This window comes from Lutjanus erythropterus, chromosome 6 (assembly GCF_056507025.1).
Source record: "Lutjanus erythropterus isolate fLutEry1 chromosome 6, fLutEry1.hap2, whole genome shotgun sequence".
In the NCBI taxonomy this organism is placed as follows: Eukaryota; Metazoa; Chordata; class Actinopteri; order Lutjaniformes; family Lutjanidae; genus Lutjanus; species Lutjanus erythropterus.
Genome location: NC_139322.1, coordinates 21,400,105 through 21,416,690, shown reverse-complemented (window position 1 = coordinate 21,416,690; position 16,586 = coordinate 21,400,105). Strand labels below are relative to the sequence as shown.

Below are 16,586 nucleotides of genomic sequence, written 5' to 3'. Positions count from 1 at the left end.
CAACTGGTAGGTCTGTACCCTCACGAGCAAGAGACTGACAGATCCTCCACCTCAGAAATCACCAGCCAAAGTACAGACGGTGAGCCTAATTCAGCTAACATTAGCCATGCTATAACTGCTACTGACTTAGCAGGTACTTCAGCACAAACGAGAGATGAACCAACAGGCTATGGCCAACAGGCCCCAAGCAGCTATGGGGTCCATTTCCTGAAAAATGTTGCAGACCCCTGGTCTTCAGCCATGCTAACACCTCTGTGCGACTGTACTTTGTGCTTTGAGCTAAAAACTCTAGTTATTATGCTAACATTTATTATGCTGTTTTGTAGCTGGTAGAACTGGGCAATATTATATCAATAATGTGATATGAGACTAGAAATCATCTTAGATTTTGAATATATGGTGTAGGTGTTATTTTTTCCTGGTTTTAAAGGTTTGACTACACTAAAGTGGTATATTTTTCTGGACTTAGATTGTTTCATTATCATTAATATTTGAAGTTATGTTTTTTGGGCTTTTTGCCTTTATTGGACAGGACAGCTGAAGAGCAGACAAGAAAAGGGATAGAGGGATAGCCAAATAGATTTCTTCCAGACATGGCAGTAGGATAAGAATACATGCCACCCTGGACGGAAAAAAACAAACAAAAAAAACCAAGGGCACTGTGTTAATTATTTTTAATTCAGCACATCACAGCTATAAACAGGATAACACCAGTGACCTGGACGCCAGTAACATTGTGTGATGCCTGTGTGGCCAGGAATTGTTAGAGGAAAGCTCAAACAGTTCATAACTAAACAGCTGTTCACACTGGGTAAGAGGAAACCATTCTCTACCACAGCTAAGCACTACGAGCTGCAACTGAAAACAACTTAAAAAAAAAGGTTAATGACAAACAGTAACAGAGCGAGAAGACATGATGCATGGTTGTAAGGAACGCAAAAGAGAACTGATGGTTGGAATGCAGAACTGAACTCGTGGCCTGACAATAATAGAAATCTGGACAGGCTGCTGGTACAACAGGTTTTAAACCAACCTGTCAACATACTACTTTTACAGTACTCAGTGACACCATTTTGAAAACGTAAGGACACAAAGGAATGTTGCAGAAGAACAGAAGGTGCACAAGGGAATAATAAACACTACAGGCTTCAACAACACTACACTCCTATCCCCGTCTTTCTCCATCTGTGATAGTGAGAACACATGGTTAGTACACTGCACTTGAGTCTAAGCCTCAAGATGACACATGAACACAGCGCACAGGTCTTCACATGATCATGCCAGGTAGCTGCAAGTTGGGTTGTGATGCAACAGAGCAGTAAGCAGGAGGTAAGGTGCAAGTCCTTAGTTTGCAAAGGTCTGGCGCACAGTATCTGCAATGTGCTTGGCGCTGATGCCGAAGAGGTCGAGCAGCTCTTGGGACTTTCCGCTACGGGGAACGCCAGACACTGCCAGCCGGGTCACGACAATGCCAGGCTCTTTGCCAACTGCTGACAGCACTGCTTCACCGAGACCACCTGTACAGAGGAAACAGATCATCAGATAAGCCAATGATGCATCAATACCAGGGTTCCAACATGTCCCCCATTTTACAATCCCATACTTTTTCAGACTCAAATTTACAATTTTTTTTCCAGACCATATCTGACATCCAACATACCAGGTTTTATATTTGGGATTTTTGCCTTGCTTTCAATGGTATCAAGCTTGCTCTGGTTGCAACGTGGTAAACACTTTGGCTCCAAACACCAGCAAAAACTAGAAATACTGATTTTTAAATTTTAGAACATAATAGGGGCAATAGACTGGAAACACATTTGCATGCTCCTCTTTTGATACTTTTAGTCCTGCAAATTCCTATCAATCAAAATCAATACAGCATAGGAACCCTGCAATACAGAATACTTGAATTCTTTTATTAGTACATCCACACAGCAGGTACAAATCAGTTCAAATCACCAAGAGATGGCAGGATGATGCTCTAGTAAGAATCAAAGTCTGCCGACTTTCAAACCTATTTGGCAGGTGACTGGAGAACCCTTCACTAGGACACTCAAGCTCAAAAACAGTAGACAACCCACCCTCCTTGTAGTGGTCCTCAACAGTGATGATCTGTCCCCGTGTAGCTCTGGCGCTGGCCACAATGGTAGAGGCATCCAGGGGCTTGATGGTGAATGGGTCAATTACACGGATGTTCTTCCCTGTGGGAATTAATCAGGACATCATTGCTCGTTCATTAAGCCATACTAGCTAAATGAGCAGCTTTTGACTCCATCCTCTGAATTACCAAACCTAAGAGATGTGGATAGTAGTTATAAAATGCAGGCCTCAGTACCTACATCTATCCACTAGAGGGCAGTGTGAGCTTACCTTCACTTGCCAGCATATCGGCAGCAGCGAGGGCCTCATGGAGGGTGACTCCAGCTCCAATCACAGTCACACAGTCGCTGTCAGACTGGCGCACCACCTAGTAAAGTACAGACATTTATATTACTTTTAGTTCCAAATAGCTACTTTGTGCACAAGGTTTCATGTACGCAAAATCCTGTACTGATCATTACCTTGGCTACACCCACTTCAAACTTCTCATCTGGAGAGTAGATGACTGCAGTGTCTGGTCTGCTGGTACGGATGAAACAGACACCCTAAGAATATAGAGGGATGAGTTAAGACATGAATGTAACTCCAGCATCATTGTTGATGACAACTTACTGGACAAATGCTACCACAAGGTGGCCTACTAACCTTTGTGTTGGCTGCTAGCTCAACAGCTCTCTCTGTGGACACTCCATCACTGGGGTAAAACACAGTGCATGTTGGGATAGCACGGAACATGGCCAAGTCCTCCAGGGCCATCTGGGAAGGACCATCCTCACCGATGGAGACTCCGCAGTGGGACCCAACCAGGTTGACATTTGTCTGGGAGATGGCGCCCATACGGACCTGGTCATAGGCTCTGGAGAAGAAGGCGGCAAAAGTGCTGGCAAATGCAACTGTACGGTCACGGGTGGCACAGCCAATGGCGACTCCAACCTGCAGCAGTAGGCAGAGGCATGAGTAATATGGGTTAGTCTTAATGACAGTGGAAGTGATTAAGTAAAGTGTGGAGAAGCACGTAAACTGGTCACAAGTGAGACGCTGGGATTACCATGCTAAAGAATGAATAGTAACAGATTAGCCCAGTTTGGAGCAGATTATGGTAGTGAAGAGTATAGAAAGCCAAACTTATCCCTCTTTCATAAGTGGGAGTTATTCATGTCTCAGTTTTGTAACTTGACTGCAAATAGGGCTACAGCAGTAAAATCCCATGTTAAGACTAGTGTACCATGTTCTGTTCAGCAATGAAGCACTCAATGTAGCGGTCGGGGAAGGCCTTCTTGAAGGTCTCTGAGAAGGTGGAGTTCTTGGTGTCTCCGTCCAGGGCCACCACTCTCTGGCTTGACTGGCCCAGCCTGGCCAGTGCCACACCATATGCACGCCTTGTTGCCACCTTGACAGGGCAGAAAGGAAAAGGGTTTAAGTAAAGACAGATAACAAAACAATAGTCCACAGGTACGTTACAAAGATTAAGTCTAAACCACTGATATGGCTGGACTGTGTATGGTCAGCAGTATAGTCTATAATGTGAATTCCTGGATATTAAGTGTTCATCTACAATTTTCTGTAGTGGTCCCAATAAAATTTGTTGCGAAGCCAAACGTTTTAAAATTGATACAGCTACTTTGTCAAATTTTACCAATATAGTTATGATCCAGATAATTTAACCAATATAGTTATGATCCAGATAATTTATTAACTAGGTATGTAATTTTTCAAAAATAATGAACCGTTTGTATAAAATTTGAAAAAGTAAATTTAGATAACCCATATTGACCATTAACAAAAAAAAGTAACTTGTGAGAATCGATCTGCCCATCCCTACAACACATGCCTCGAGTGTCCCATAAAGGTACCTTGTCTCCCTTTTTGTATGCTGGGGGTGAGGGCAAGGAGATGTAGCTGAGGTCTGCAGGCGCTGTGTCATCTTGAGGCAGCTCAGGGCACAGGGTCTTGTTGGGGACCTGGATCTGAGCTTGCAGGTCATTCAGGAGCTCATCAACCTTGTCCTTGGGGATGGGCTTTCCATGCCAGTTATCCAGATCCTCAATACCTATGAAGAAAAGAATAAGTCCACAAATTCAGAGACTAGAACAAGAAAACATTCCAATAAATGCAATATTCACCATGTGAAAATGGCACTTGCCTTTGAGTCCTTTGCCCTTGAATGTCTTTGCAACAATGCAAGTGGGTTTGCCCTTGACCTGCTGAGCCTGCCAGAAAGCTTTGCACAGCTCCTCCACATCGTGTCCATCCACAACATACGTGTTCCACCTGCACAACATCCCACACATTACAACAAACATTAACCCAAAAACATGTATTAACTTCTACACATGTTAAGCATCAAACCTATTAACTGGGTGACGGGGAGCAAAGATAGAGCACAGGACAAGAGGCCAACAAATGGTAGAAAAAAAAAAATCCGGAAAGCATGTGAAAAAGCCATGTGCAAGAGGTGACCAGGTGAAATTTCAACTCAAAAAGTTGCAGTTATATAAAGACGACGTTAAAATCTTTAGTAACAGGTTCTGAACTTCTCAATAGTAAGGTCTTGATTATAAACATTAATACAAATGTATGACAATAAATTGTATGTTCAATTTTGAGAACATATTTGCAGGCAATTTTCACAAAGCATTTCCTTTGAAATTCCTTGGCAATTTGGTACTGACCCAAAGGCTTCACAGCGCTTGCGGTAGGTCTCCATGTCGTGCTTCAGGGGTGCAGCCTCACTCTGACCGAGCCGGTTGACATCCAGGATGGCAACCAAGTTGTCCAGCTGGTAGTAGGAGGCAAATGCCATGGCCTCCCATACTGAGCCCTCTGAGCACTCTCCATCACCCAACATGCAGTAGACACGGTAGCTACAACACAGCGTAGAAAAGGGAAATTAGTGTTGTTCTCCAAACACAGGTCTGTTGAGTACAGATGTGGGGTGAACAACTCAAAGCAAAGTAAAGGTCAGACCACAGGATTGCAGAAGTTTTGCCCAATGAGTGCAGTTCAGAATAAACTGCTGGTCTTGAGTGAAGAACACTGGATTAGATCTTTCCGATATCAGTCTGGCTACTCATACAGACATAATGATTAACTGCTTGGAGTAGTAGGTTGTTTCGTTCTTCCAACTTTTACTTATATTTTTTAATTTAGACAGATCTCAATATATATATTCTTCATAACTGTTGATACAAAGAAATTCCCCAAATAAAAAAAATAACTATTTACTGAACTGAATCACTTATATTGTGACAAATCTGATAATCCACCAGTAATGACTTTGTAAAACAACATGAAGTACTGTGTCTATGTGAGGCTCAACAGGTAAAACACCTTAAATTCCTATGTGACTCAAAAAAAAAAGAATCAGCAACATAATTATCAGCAAAGGACAGAAATAAACTGAAATGAGCCGAAGCATCCTTGCTAAAGAACGACTCCATCTGCATTTATTTCCATGTTTTTCCAAGTGGAGACAACCACTCAGATGTCAGAAAAAAAGCAGTGATGTAGGTTTGAGTGCCGGTGCTCTCCCCTCTCTAAACCTAGGGGGGTTTATGTGCAGCAATGCCATCATGAAGAAAGCTACGTCGAAAGCTACGAGTATTACCCTGTTGCAGCGGTGCGAACACCTTATTGGCCTCACTGCAGGGAGTAATTTAACACAATTACAACTACACTACTACAGTCTTATCCATTAAAGAGATTACACTGCATCAGGCATGGCTTTGAAAGAAAGCAGTTCTCTGCCTACCACTAAAGTCAACACACTCTTACAATGTTCACTTAATCATTGCTCTTGTTAAGCAATGTTGAGTCAACAGTTATGAATGACATTTCACCTCTACACAAACAGTCTAGATAGGGTGGTGAACTGAAGAATGAAACTGTACAAAAGAGTTACAGACTACCATATAGCACATTTAAAGAGCAGGATTAATGGAGGTCTTTGAATGTGTTAATGAAGTCACAGTTTTTGCATACATACTATTACTCACCTGGATTTGTCAAAGTTTTTGCCAGTGTAGGCCATTCCACAGGCAGCACCAAGACCCTGCCCCAGAGATCCTGTAGCCACATCAACAAACGCTAGTTTCTAGAGAAAAGAAAAACAGAAAAAGTTATACAAGATATAAAAATTGACTTGTACACATCAACACCAGAGATGCTCTCTGCAGGCTTTACTTACTGGTGTGGGGTGGCCCTCCAGGTCACAGTCAAGCTTGCGCAGGTTGAGCAAATCAGACTCCTTCACAAAACCCGCCTCTGCCCAGGCAGCATACAGGACAGGTGCAGCATGGCCCTGGAGACAGGGGACAACAGTGATACCAAATCTCAGATGTGCTAATAAACTGAGGAACATCAACTTTTCTCATAAACAAAGAAATGTAAGCTAACCTTTGAGAGCACAAAGCGGTCGTTACACTGATTGCGAGGGTCATCTGTTTTGTAGTGCATGGTATGGAAGAAGAGCACAGACATGAGCTCTGCTGCACTGCAGCATGATGTGGGGTGACTGGGGAGAGACAATGGAGACAACTTGTTGGTAACCGTTCACAGTAAAGACCCCATTATTTCCAAAAAACAAAATCCACACACCATGCGTGTACATGCATGTGCTGCTACATCAGGAATCCTTCAGTTTAGTCTGATAATTGGAACCACATACTGCATGTAACACAATCAGCCACTCATTCATTCATTAGGAATATCACTTGTCAATAAATTGTTAATTTTCAACATGATCACATCAGTTATGTTACCACACTCCAGAGGCCTTAAAAAAACAATAAGCAAACTTGTGAAACTGTTAGTTGCTGCATAGCTGTACGAGTATTGTAATCAACAGGTTTAGAAATTCCACATTACTCAACAGGATCCCAGCTTCCCTATGTGGGTTAAGTTACAAATGGCATCATAAAAACCATGCTGGAGGTATCTTCTTCAAACATACATCATGGTCACTGTTGCATTTTATAATAAGGACCCCGTGCCTTATTTACCCCTTGTCCATTTGTTGAGTGATAACCTGCTGAGGAAGAAACTGAAATAAATTCACAAAAGCCGTAACAATGCCATCAACTATTGAAGTGTAATGTTCCATACCAGTCATATAATGGGGAACTACATGTGTTGAGGGCAGGGAGTCAAAACTCAAAGACATCCTTTGTTAAGGAACACAGTACTATCAGAAAATCAGATGCCTCATTGTCAGGACATCCAGGATATAGTTCATCTATTTCCTTGTCAGTTTGCAGAAGGAAGTTAAAAAAACAGGTTTTGCATCAAACATTTCCTCTTTGGAGACTACAGATGTCTCAAGGTGAGAAATTACACAATACTGCATTTCTTGGAGGGTGTCATGCAATTATAATAGAACAATGAGCTGATTACTATGGGGACAATCAAGTACTGGGCGAGGATATTGACAGGTGCAATGTATCAGGTTTGCAACTAATGCAATTAACCTAGTGAACTCGATTAATTGTTAGGTCCTGAAAATGTTGATCACTGCTTCCTGAAGCCCAAGATGAGGTCCTCAAACATCTTGTTTGTCCACATCTCAATTACATTCTATTTAATGTCACAGGGGACTTAAAGAAACCAGATAATATTCATATTTGAGAAGCTGAGATCAGACAATTTGGACATTTTAAAAGATCAAATAGTGGCCACTTAATTTAATAGCTTACAACTAATCAATAATCGCAGCTAAAAATAACATTTCTCCCCGTTGTATTATTGTTTAACTGAGAGGTATACAAAACAAATTCCATTACAGGCATTCATGATACTTGCTACATAAAATCTTTCTTTTTGATATATATACACAGATGTATGAGTTTGTTTGTTTTTTTAAAGAAAAGTATCAAACTTCTCTACTTCCAAACTTCCAAGGAAACTGAAAATGAAGGAAGGGACATTACATCACTGTAGATAGTTGTATGCTCTGCTTGGTACCAGTTACACTTACCTATGAGAGACACACTGAAACCCATGTCTATGTTGTATTACCTTTGAAGAAACGCCTCTAAAACCTCGAAAACATACACTTCAGAGAACAACATACTGACCGATTTCTCCAAATGTGTGGAATTCCTGTTAGTCTCCAATAAGCTTCAATACAACTGGCACCAAAGCACATAATGTTCTATAGTGCTGTAATGCACCTTCCATCTTTCTTAGTGTCCTTGCACAACACTGGGAAGTCAAAGGTCAACCAAAAGAATCTCTACAAAGAAAAGTGCAAAGTTACACCCCTCTGTCAACATGGAAAGAAATGTTGTAAACAATTCCAGTTTGGACCCGATTCAACAGTGTCACTTCATACAGTGAAGAGGAAGACGCCAGGCTGCCAAAAAAGCTCCTGGCAGTTAGGATGAAGCAATACCTGAGGCCCAGGTGACTTTTTGACAATGCATATCACAGATAACCATGAAGATATTCAATGAGTATCTGTCTGGTACTTTAAGATGTCACTGCAACTTTAAAATTACAGCGTCAAACGGACCACGAGATTCATAGTTTGGCTTGATCATGTGATTACTTGTTAGCTAGCTAAAACAGGTCGGTGATCATGACAAAGTTCATAAAGCGACTTTAACCTTAATACTGAGTGGATAGAAATGATAAATTAGAAAACCTAAATTCTTAACTAGCTTGCACTGACTGTACAAACCAAACAATCTATACAGTGGCTGCAATTTGTTTGAATTTACAAAACACCCATGTATTGTTAGCTTAAGCTAGTCCTAGCTTGGACTGTGGACTCGAACAGACGTATCTTACACAGTTGGTGCGAACAGTTTATATAATTACGTGCTCGGGGTCTGCCCCGTGGCTACGACTTCCACCGCGTGAAGTTAATCTGCAGCACGTGCAACCGGGCCCCGCACTTACCAACTTGCGTCTGCACAGTGACGTTGCAGCATATTTAGGCGTATTTTTTTTTTGACGCACGTTGCCATGTGATATTTAACAACTACATTTTATATAACACTGGATGACCTACCCAGAGTTAGAAGCGCATGTTGCCTTGATGGAGTTGATCCTGAGCTTGTTGGCGATGTCTCTCAGCGCCTGCAGAGTCTTCTCGTCGGGCTTGTGGTAGCTCGTCATGTTTTCTGGATTGTAGCTTGAAAATGGCGTCCGTTCGAAAAGTTAATTTCGGTTATTACTGTCACACCGGTGCTTCCAGGTGTCCGGAGTTCAAGTCTGCGCCACACCGCTGCTAGCCGCCCGGTTAAAGTACACCCAAGGAGGAGGACGTACAAGAAAGAGGAGGGGGCGTCAATTTATGTCTCCTCTTGCAGCCCCTCCCATCTAATCCAATCATTGGAGGAGCAGTTGTGGGGCTAGCTGCGCAGGAGATGCTGCTTTCGCAAATCCCATTCAATATCGTGGAAAATATTTGAGATCACTTCCTTCTTGTTATTTCCTTTTCCCCAAAGTAAATTTACAAGGAATAGATATAAGCTGTATCATAAGGGTATCATTGTAGACAGTTATAGTGTGGAGAAATTAAAGTGTTTTTTTGTGGTTCTGTTATAAAATATATAGCAACAGAAATTGCACCCACCACTTTGAGGATTTACTAAAATGTGCAGTCTTTTCAGTTGACTTCCTGGTTGAGGACAAGGAAATTCAAAACGTTTCCTTGGTTGTGGCAACCGTATGTTAGTGAGATGTGGAAATATTACTGACAACTTGAGATTACTATTAATCAGACACAAGTGTATTATTTACTTCCTAACTGTAACACTCGATGAACATATGTTGATTTTCATTCATATCCAGTACATGTCACTGTCCCTTTAAAGCTGCAGCTGGAAGGCTGCCAACAGGGAAATGGTGGCAGATTTTGCTCTCTCATCCTTACTCAGGGAAACACAGGACAGCTTGGCCAGAAACGTAAGGTTCAAATAACCACTTATTTATCTGCCTTGCCTGGTTCTATTTCTTTTGGTAAAGGACTCTGTAACACTGTTAAGTGTTTTATATGAAAAGTAACTTTGTAACACTGTTAAGTAATATAATATAATACAGTGTATCATATTCATAATATTATTATTAGTAGTAGTATTCCATAGCCACAAAGACATCACTTTGTAACTTCAGCTGATTCACTGCATTTGTACATGTCAGTAGGCACTTCAGAAATAAATGTTTTGAAAAGCTTGAAGGCAATGTAGATAGCATCTTAGAAACTGAAAAAATATCTTCATCAATCAGAAATCAAGAAGTTCAATATCTGAAATTGTGAATAAATGGATTAAAATGAAAAGGTCACAATTAAATAATATTGAATGATTCAGCCTTGAAGAGTTTGAAGAATTAGAATTGACTTGAGTTTGATAAGTTTAATCTTTTTGTACATATGTGTGTAAGGTAGGTGTAGATGTGTATATATAATGTATATATGTATGTATGTATAGAATGTATATGTATATAGATTATGAATATGAACCGTCATACTAACCTACCCTTTTTCCTTGTTAACATATAATTCACTCTTATTATCATCATTAATATTTCCTTTTATTTATTTTTTTTTTTATTTTCACTATAACATAGAAATGTTGTAAGAATGCTATACATTTATGAAAGCAAATATATATTTACAAATTCTTGCACTCTTACAAATAAGTATATAAAAAAGAAATGAATATTTTCAAGAATTTGTTGTTGAAAAAATAGATAAAATGTATAGCTAGTATAAGAGCATGACACAGGCAACCCTGATGTTCAATTTATGGATGATAGAAAGTACATCATATAATCAAGATATACTTTATCAAGATATACATTACTTTTCTTACAACACAATAACAGTCACCCACCGACACACACCAGGTCTATGTTTTCAAGGAAGTCAAACACTTCCTCATTTCGGCCATCATTACAAATCTTAGGGGTCGGCTATTTCCTCCTCTTAAAGACCCTGAAATGACATACATGTCATTATAACAATTTAGAAAGGAGCAGTTTTTATCTGACCATGCCAAAAATGGAATTGAGATTTTGTTTTTTTTTAACATTACCTTGAATATTTTCAGGGCCTCTTTCCTCTCTTCAGGGGAGACAGGATCTTTGTCAAGTCGCTCCAGCTGTGGCAGGAGAATCAGTACATTCAGCCGGTAGTCTGTTGTTTCCACTAGAGGATTCTCAGAAATAACCAAAGCTCGCAGAGATTTTGACACAAGCCTAAGGGATTGAAGGGAATTCTCATCTAAGATGACATTGCCTCTGAGGGAGAGAGACAGAGACATGAGTGTATGAGATATGTATTCTGGGATATTTTATTTGGTGGCTTACTGATGTTGGAAACCACCATTATGGCTGTCATGTCATTTTGTGATACAACCCTGTACCTGACATTGAGGTATTGGAGACACTTCATGTTAGGGCTAAGGCCATCCAGAGTCTTGAGCTGGTTTTCTCGAAGGTGAAGAGTGGTGAGGCGCTCTAACTTCTCTAAACCCTCCAGACACTTGATAGCATTTTGGGCCTAAACGGAGAGCATAGTTACAGAAAGTATGTTCTCTCGGTCGTTACATGGGTATTAAAGGGATAGTTCGGATCACTCTAAATGCAGTTGTGTGAGGTATTTACCCATAGTCAGTGTATTACCTACAGTAGATGGCAGTCAGCACACTCCCAGTTTAGAGAAGCAGAGATGACTACCAGTATGGAAGCTGAGCAATGTACTGCTGTGGACAGGGTCAGCTGCAAAAGGTATTTTAGCAACTTTAAAAAGGTCCATCTAAAAAATCTATACAAGTTTAGGTGTATGCTACATTTATTTTCACTGCTTTACTTTTCCATCAGACAGACTTTTCTGATGGGAAACTGCCTCTATATAAGCCAACAACTGATGCTATCACAGCATCTGCGCTAATCTCTTCAGAAGCTGCCATTGTTTGTTTGAGATGAGTAACTTCCATGGATGTTTCTCATTGTCTCACTTGAAGCCTGGCAATATGGATTTTTTTTTTGGATTTGCATGATCTTGTGAATCCATTTACCTCGCAAGGTAAACAGATCGAGGCAGTGGTAGACCAGTAACTCACATTTTCTGTGAAATGCAATTACTAATTTAACCCATGGAGTTTGTTTGGTTTGAGTAATATAAACTGACAGACTTTTTTAGGTGGACCTTTTTAGGTGGTTAAAATACCTTTTGGCACTGAGTTTGTCCACAACAGTGCATTGCTTAGCTTTCGCACTGGTACTCCTCTCTACTTCTCCAAACTGGGTGCGTGCCGACTGTCATCTACTGTACGTAATACACTGACTATTGATAAGTATCTCATACAACAATCTGAACTACCCTTTAAAGCTGGTGTTAAAGGATCAACCTCATTACGGATGTCAGTGCTATTAACCAAATTAAAGTAGTTTTATTACCAGATATAATTGCTGCAGGTTGGGAAGGTTGAGGCCATCAGTGGTTTCCAAGTGGTTTCCCCTCAAGTCTAAAGTTACCAGGTTGGCAAAACAGCCGCTGGGAAGATCCGTCACTCTTTGAGTACTGTTACCTGTCAGAGGTGTTCCAAAATGTCATGTCAAGGCGTTTCATCATTCCTCATTTGACTGATCCCACTATAGGAAACTCTGGACAAGCGAATAGTGATTGAAGTGTTTTGCCAAATGAGTTTGAACGGGTGTGAATGGAGAACGACCAAGGTGGCATTTTGAATGCCAGTGTTTTCCAGGTGAATTAAGTGTGCTAAATGATGTCATCTGTGCTTAGACTTTTGCAAAAATGTGAATCAGAATTTATATTTGAGAGAAAACAAAGGAATTGTGCTTTGAGTGTAGCAATATTGGAGCCTTGTTGTTGATATGTGAGCTTTGAGTTTTTTGACTTATGTGCACAGTTCCAGTTTTTGTGCATATACTTTTGAGAAAAAATGTAAGAATTGTTAAATTAAAAATTATTAACAATTTTTTTAATTAATAATATTTTTTAAATAAAAAATATTAAATTGTGTCCCCCTAGAGAGCTTCTTAATGCATTACACACATACACTGATAGTATACATATATTTTTATTTACTCCCACAGAGTAAATCTGTTTTATCTATTCAGAATATTTTATGCTGTTGTTTTATTTATCTTTTCCTGTCAGTGTATTTTTGATATTTCCATGTTGATGTGTATTTGTGCGGTTATTTTGAGCACACACTCAGACAAAGTCTAATCAATGTCTTGTTGACATGGTATCTTTATGATAATCTATGATAATGATAATATGATAATGTACCACATTAGAATTATTAGTTTGTCCTTCTCTTCTTCCTCCTCCCTTTCCTCTCACTCTTCTTCTCCATCTCTTTTCTTTATGCTGCTTCCTTCTTCCCCCAGTACAGAGGTCACCTGAGGCCTCTTTTCTACTCTGACAGGTGAATGGAGAGTTTTTCCAGTTGAGTTTGAACAGGAGTGAGTTGGTAATTAGGGTGAGGCTGGCTGGTTTTCCATTTACTTGAGTGAAAACAATGGGACTGTACTTAGAGTGTACTTAGACAGGTCATGTCCTAATATAAACCCAACAGACCAACCTGTAGGATTAAGGCTCCCCATAGCAGGCCCAACTAGTCCTTCCAGGTCTGTTAGTCGATTCCTTGCCATACTCAGCCACTGCAGGTAGATCAACTGATGGAAAGGTTGCCCTTTGAAGCTTGACACAGCATTATTGTCAACCTGCAGGAGAAAATGTTGCATTTCAGATTTAGCATCAGTTAGTGAATGATACTGGCAGCCCCTGAGATGTCTTTTTCTAAATGAATTAAGAAGAGAGGTTCTTGCCTTCAGCCAGAGCAGCTGGGTCAGAGATGCCAGAGGAGAAAGATCAGTGAGTTGGTTGCTGGATACATCCAAAAAACGTAAGTGAATAAAACTGCTGATTGCAGCTATGTCACTCAGTCCTCTGAGGAATAAAGTGATGGCAAAGAGTAAAATTAGTATAAAATCAACGAGATAACTACAATCGAAGGAGCATAATCTAAATTCAGATAATGAATAAAAAAAAAAAATACAGAGAAAATGCAGTTTTGTATTGCAGGTATTTTGCCTCCTTACTTGTCTTTTAGATCCAGTTTGACAAATGCATGTCCAAGTCCATTTCCTGTTCGGCACAGTAAAGAGAGACCCTGACTTATGGTTTCTTGGGTCAAAGAGCAAACCTGTACCTATAAAAGGGAAGATATCAAATGATTACACTTGACCAAATTGTTGGTGGCACTAACTCACTACAGTACAGGACCTCCCAAAGGTTTTTGTTTGCACGATCAAGCATACAAACCACCCATGGAGCTTTTTAGCCATAAATTGAGCTCTCATGGAGGACTTATTCAATTAGAACCGAGATATCTGCCTTCTCTAAAATATAATTAAACTAAACAACACAAATCACACCAAAAAACATTCAAAACAAAACATTCAAACAAACTCAAAAGCAATGTCTCTTTCCAGAAATCATGAGCTGGTTACTCAAGATACTCAACATATCTTGTTGTGAGCAGTTTCATATGGGAACAACCTTTTATCTACTGTAGAAACATAGAAACTATCCCTTCAAGAATTTTGTTGTTTGTGCTTTTTGGGAACAAAACACGACTCCAGAGGAATGCAGCCTCCAGGGACAAGATAATTCACCACATTTTTATGTGGATGTCCAGTCAGTGTTGATGGTAAATGTAGCTAGATAATTTAAGCAATACATTTCTCAGTGTGTGCTGTTGACAGAGAAAGCTCAGTTCTCCTGCTGCAAAATCTGTTGTTCTTCCTGTTACCAGTGATGTCACAGTGATGTTGGTGTTAAAGAAGAACTACAAGCTATTCCAGCTAGCTGCGAGATGAGTATTTTTGTCACCTAATGCTATGTTTTGGCACACACAATAACAGCTACACACTAAGGTGGTGATTCACAGCAGCATGGCTGTGGGTGTCAAAAGCTCATGTGCAATGCATCCTGGTACACGTAAGCAATGCCAGTATGGCTCCAAGAGCAGAACTCAGCTGTCTTGGTCAATATAGCACACTAGCTTCAATGCACTAATTGGACATCCACATGAAAAGAAGTGAATTTTCTCTTTAACTCAGTCATTCTCAAACTTTGGTCCTCCTGGTGGAGCGTAGAGCCACTGTGGGAGTGTGGATGACCAGGGGAAAACTATGGAGTAAAACTAACGTGAATGAGTAAGGTTTTATGTTGGAAAAACAAGAATTAACTAGCTGTTGTTACTATATTGACCTTTATTTCAGTGTAAGTGTCTTTGCCTTTCATTGTTAATGACTGTTAATATATAGGGGGTTGAGGGGTCATGAACTTTTTTTTCCACATCTGAAACATGGATAACCTGGAGCTCTCTGGAGGGATGGGGTGAGGAACACCAAATTAAAGTTGTTTGGGGTAGTTAATAGATGACACCTTGTGTTTTTTAGGGAATGGTAGAATGACTTTGTTTAATCCATTTGTTTAAACCAACATCCTTTAGTAGTGCGCTATTCTTGTGATTTAATATAAACTGGCTACAGTCCAACTTCCAGGTAACAACTAACAGCAAAGCTGAGGCAAACGTGTTTTATGGTGTGATTCGAGGTCTATATTTCATCAGACGTTGTCACTCAGGGTTACCTTCTCGTCCTCTTCGACTCCTTGTTGTGTCTCTTCCTCTCCATCTACATCCGACAGGACTGTATCTTCATCCATCTCAGACATTCTTGTCTGTTTGGTTAATGTTTTCACAAAACGTAGCGTTTAACAGCCGCGGACCAGTTGGTAGTTGACAAACTAGTCTAGCTAGTCCGTGTTTAGACGCTGTCAAATGAAGAACTAGCTAGTTAACTAGGTTAGCCAGTTAAGCTAACGCTAGAAGTACTTAATGTGACTGTTGCGTGGCGTGCCAACTTACAGCAGCTTCCAGGTAACCTGTCAAACTGAATTCAGCCGCGTAGCTTTACATTACAACCATTAGAAAGATACCAAAATGCACCAAGCAACGAATTAAGTTAACTCACTAAGTGCAAACTAGCTAGTGTTACCGTTTGTTGAACCATTAGGTTAACTGGAGTTTACGATCCCCACGAGCAAAGCAAGAACCGCGTTTGTTCTTGTTGCCATGGAAACTCAACAGCCGCAACATAAGCACAACTGTCTGATGGGTTCGTCTCATGGCTGGAACGATCTCGCGAGAACAACAATTTTAAACCAAACCTCGATTTTTCTATATCTATAACCAGCTGTTTTTTTTGTCCCCAAACTTAATTACACTCACTAGTGCTGCCACAGTGCGCACAACGAAGAAACAACGCGGACAAATCTGGCAAGAGTTTCGCGAATTTAGGGTTCCCATCGAGACATGACGAATCACATATCAGGGACGATCTAATGCGCTTTTCTGTAGGGATGTTGTTTAACCCAGAGACCGCGTTTGCAAAATGAAATGAGACCAGGGGCATTACTGCACTTAATAGCTGCAAATGCA

The 16,586-nt window shown here is 40.3% G+C and overlaps 2 protein-coding genes across 2 annotated transcripts; both read right to left on the bottom strand.

The window, feature by feature from the left end:
• Nucleotides 1-659: 659 nt before the first annotated feature.
• On the bottom strand, nt 660-9,374 carry tktb (transketolase b). The gene is made up of 13 exons (XM_084721155.1): nt 9,110-9,374; nt 6,496-6,613; nt 6,287-6,400; nt 6,096-6,193; nt 4,773-4,964; nt 4,244-4,371; nt 3,954-4,150; nt 3,326-3,490; nt 2,746-3,033; nt 2,562-2,645; nt 2,371-2,467; nt 2,082-2,201; nt 660-1,517 (listed from the first exon to the last, which is right to left on the bottom strand). The coding sequence occupies exons 1-13, from the start codon at nt 9,214-9,216 to the stop codon at nt 1,345-1,347; spliced, it is 1,881 nt and encodes a 626-aa protein (XP_084577281.1). The 5' UTR covers nt 9,217-9,374; the 3' UTR covers nt 660-1,344.
• A 1,532-nt stretch (nt 9,375-10,906) lies between these two features.
• lrrc23 (leucine rich repeat containing 23) lies at nt 10,907-15,888 on the bottom strand. Its single transcript, XM_084720006.1, has 8 exons — nt 15,737-15,888; nt 14,179-14,288; nt 13,906-14,026; nt 13,659-13,800; nt 12,505-12,635; nt 11,469-11,605; nt 11,139-11,343; nt 10,907-11,038 (listed from the first exon to the last, which is right to left on the bottom strand). The coding sequence occupies exons 1-8, from the start codon at nt 15,818-15,820 to the stop codon at nt 11,030-11,032; spliced, it is 939 nt and encodes a 312-aa protein (XP_084576132.1). The 5' UTR covers nt 15,821-15,888; the 3' UTR covers nt 10,907-11,029.
• Nucleotides 15,889-16,586: the final 698 nt, after the last annotated feature.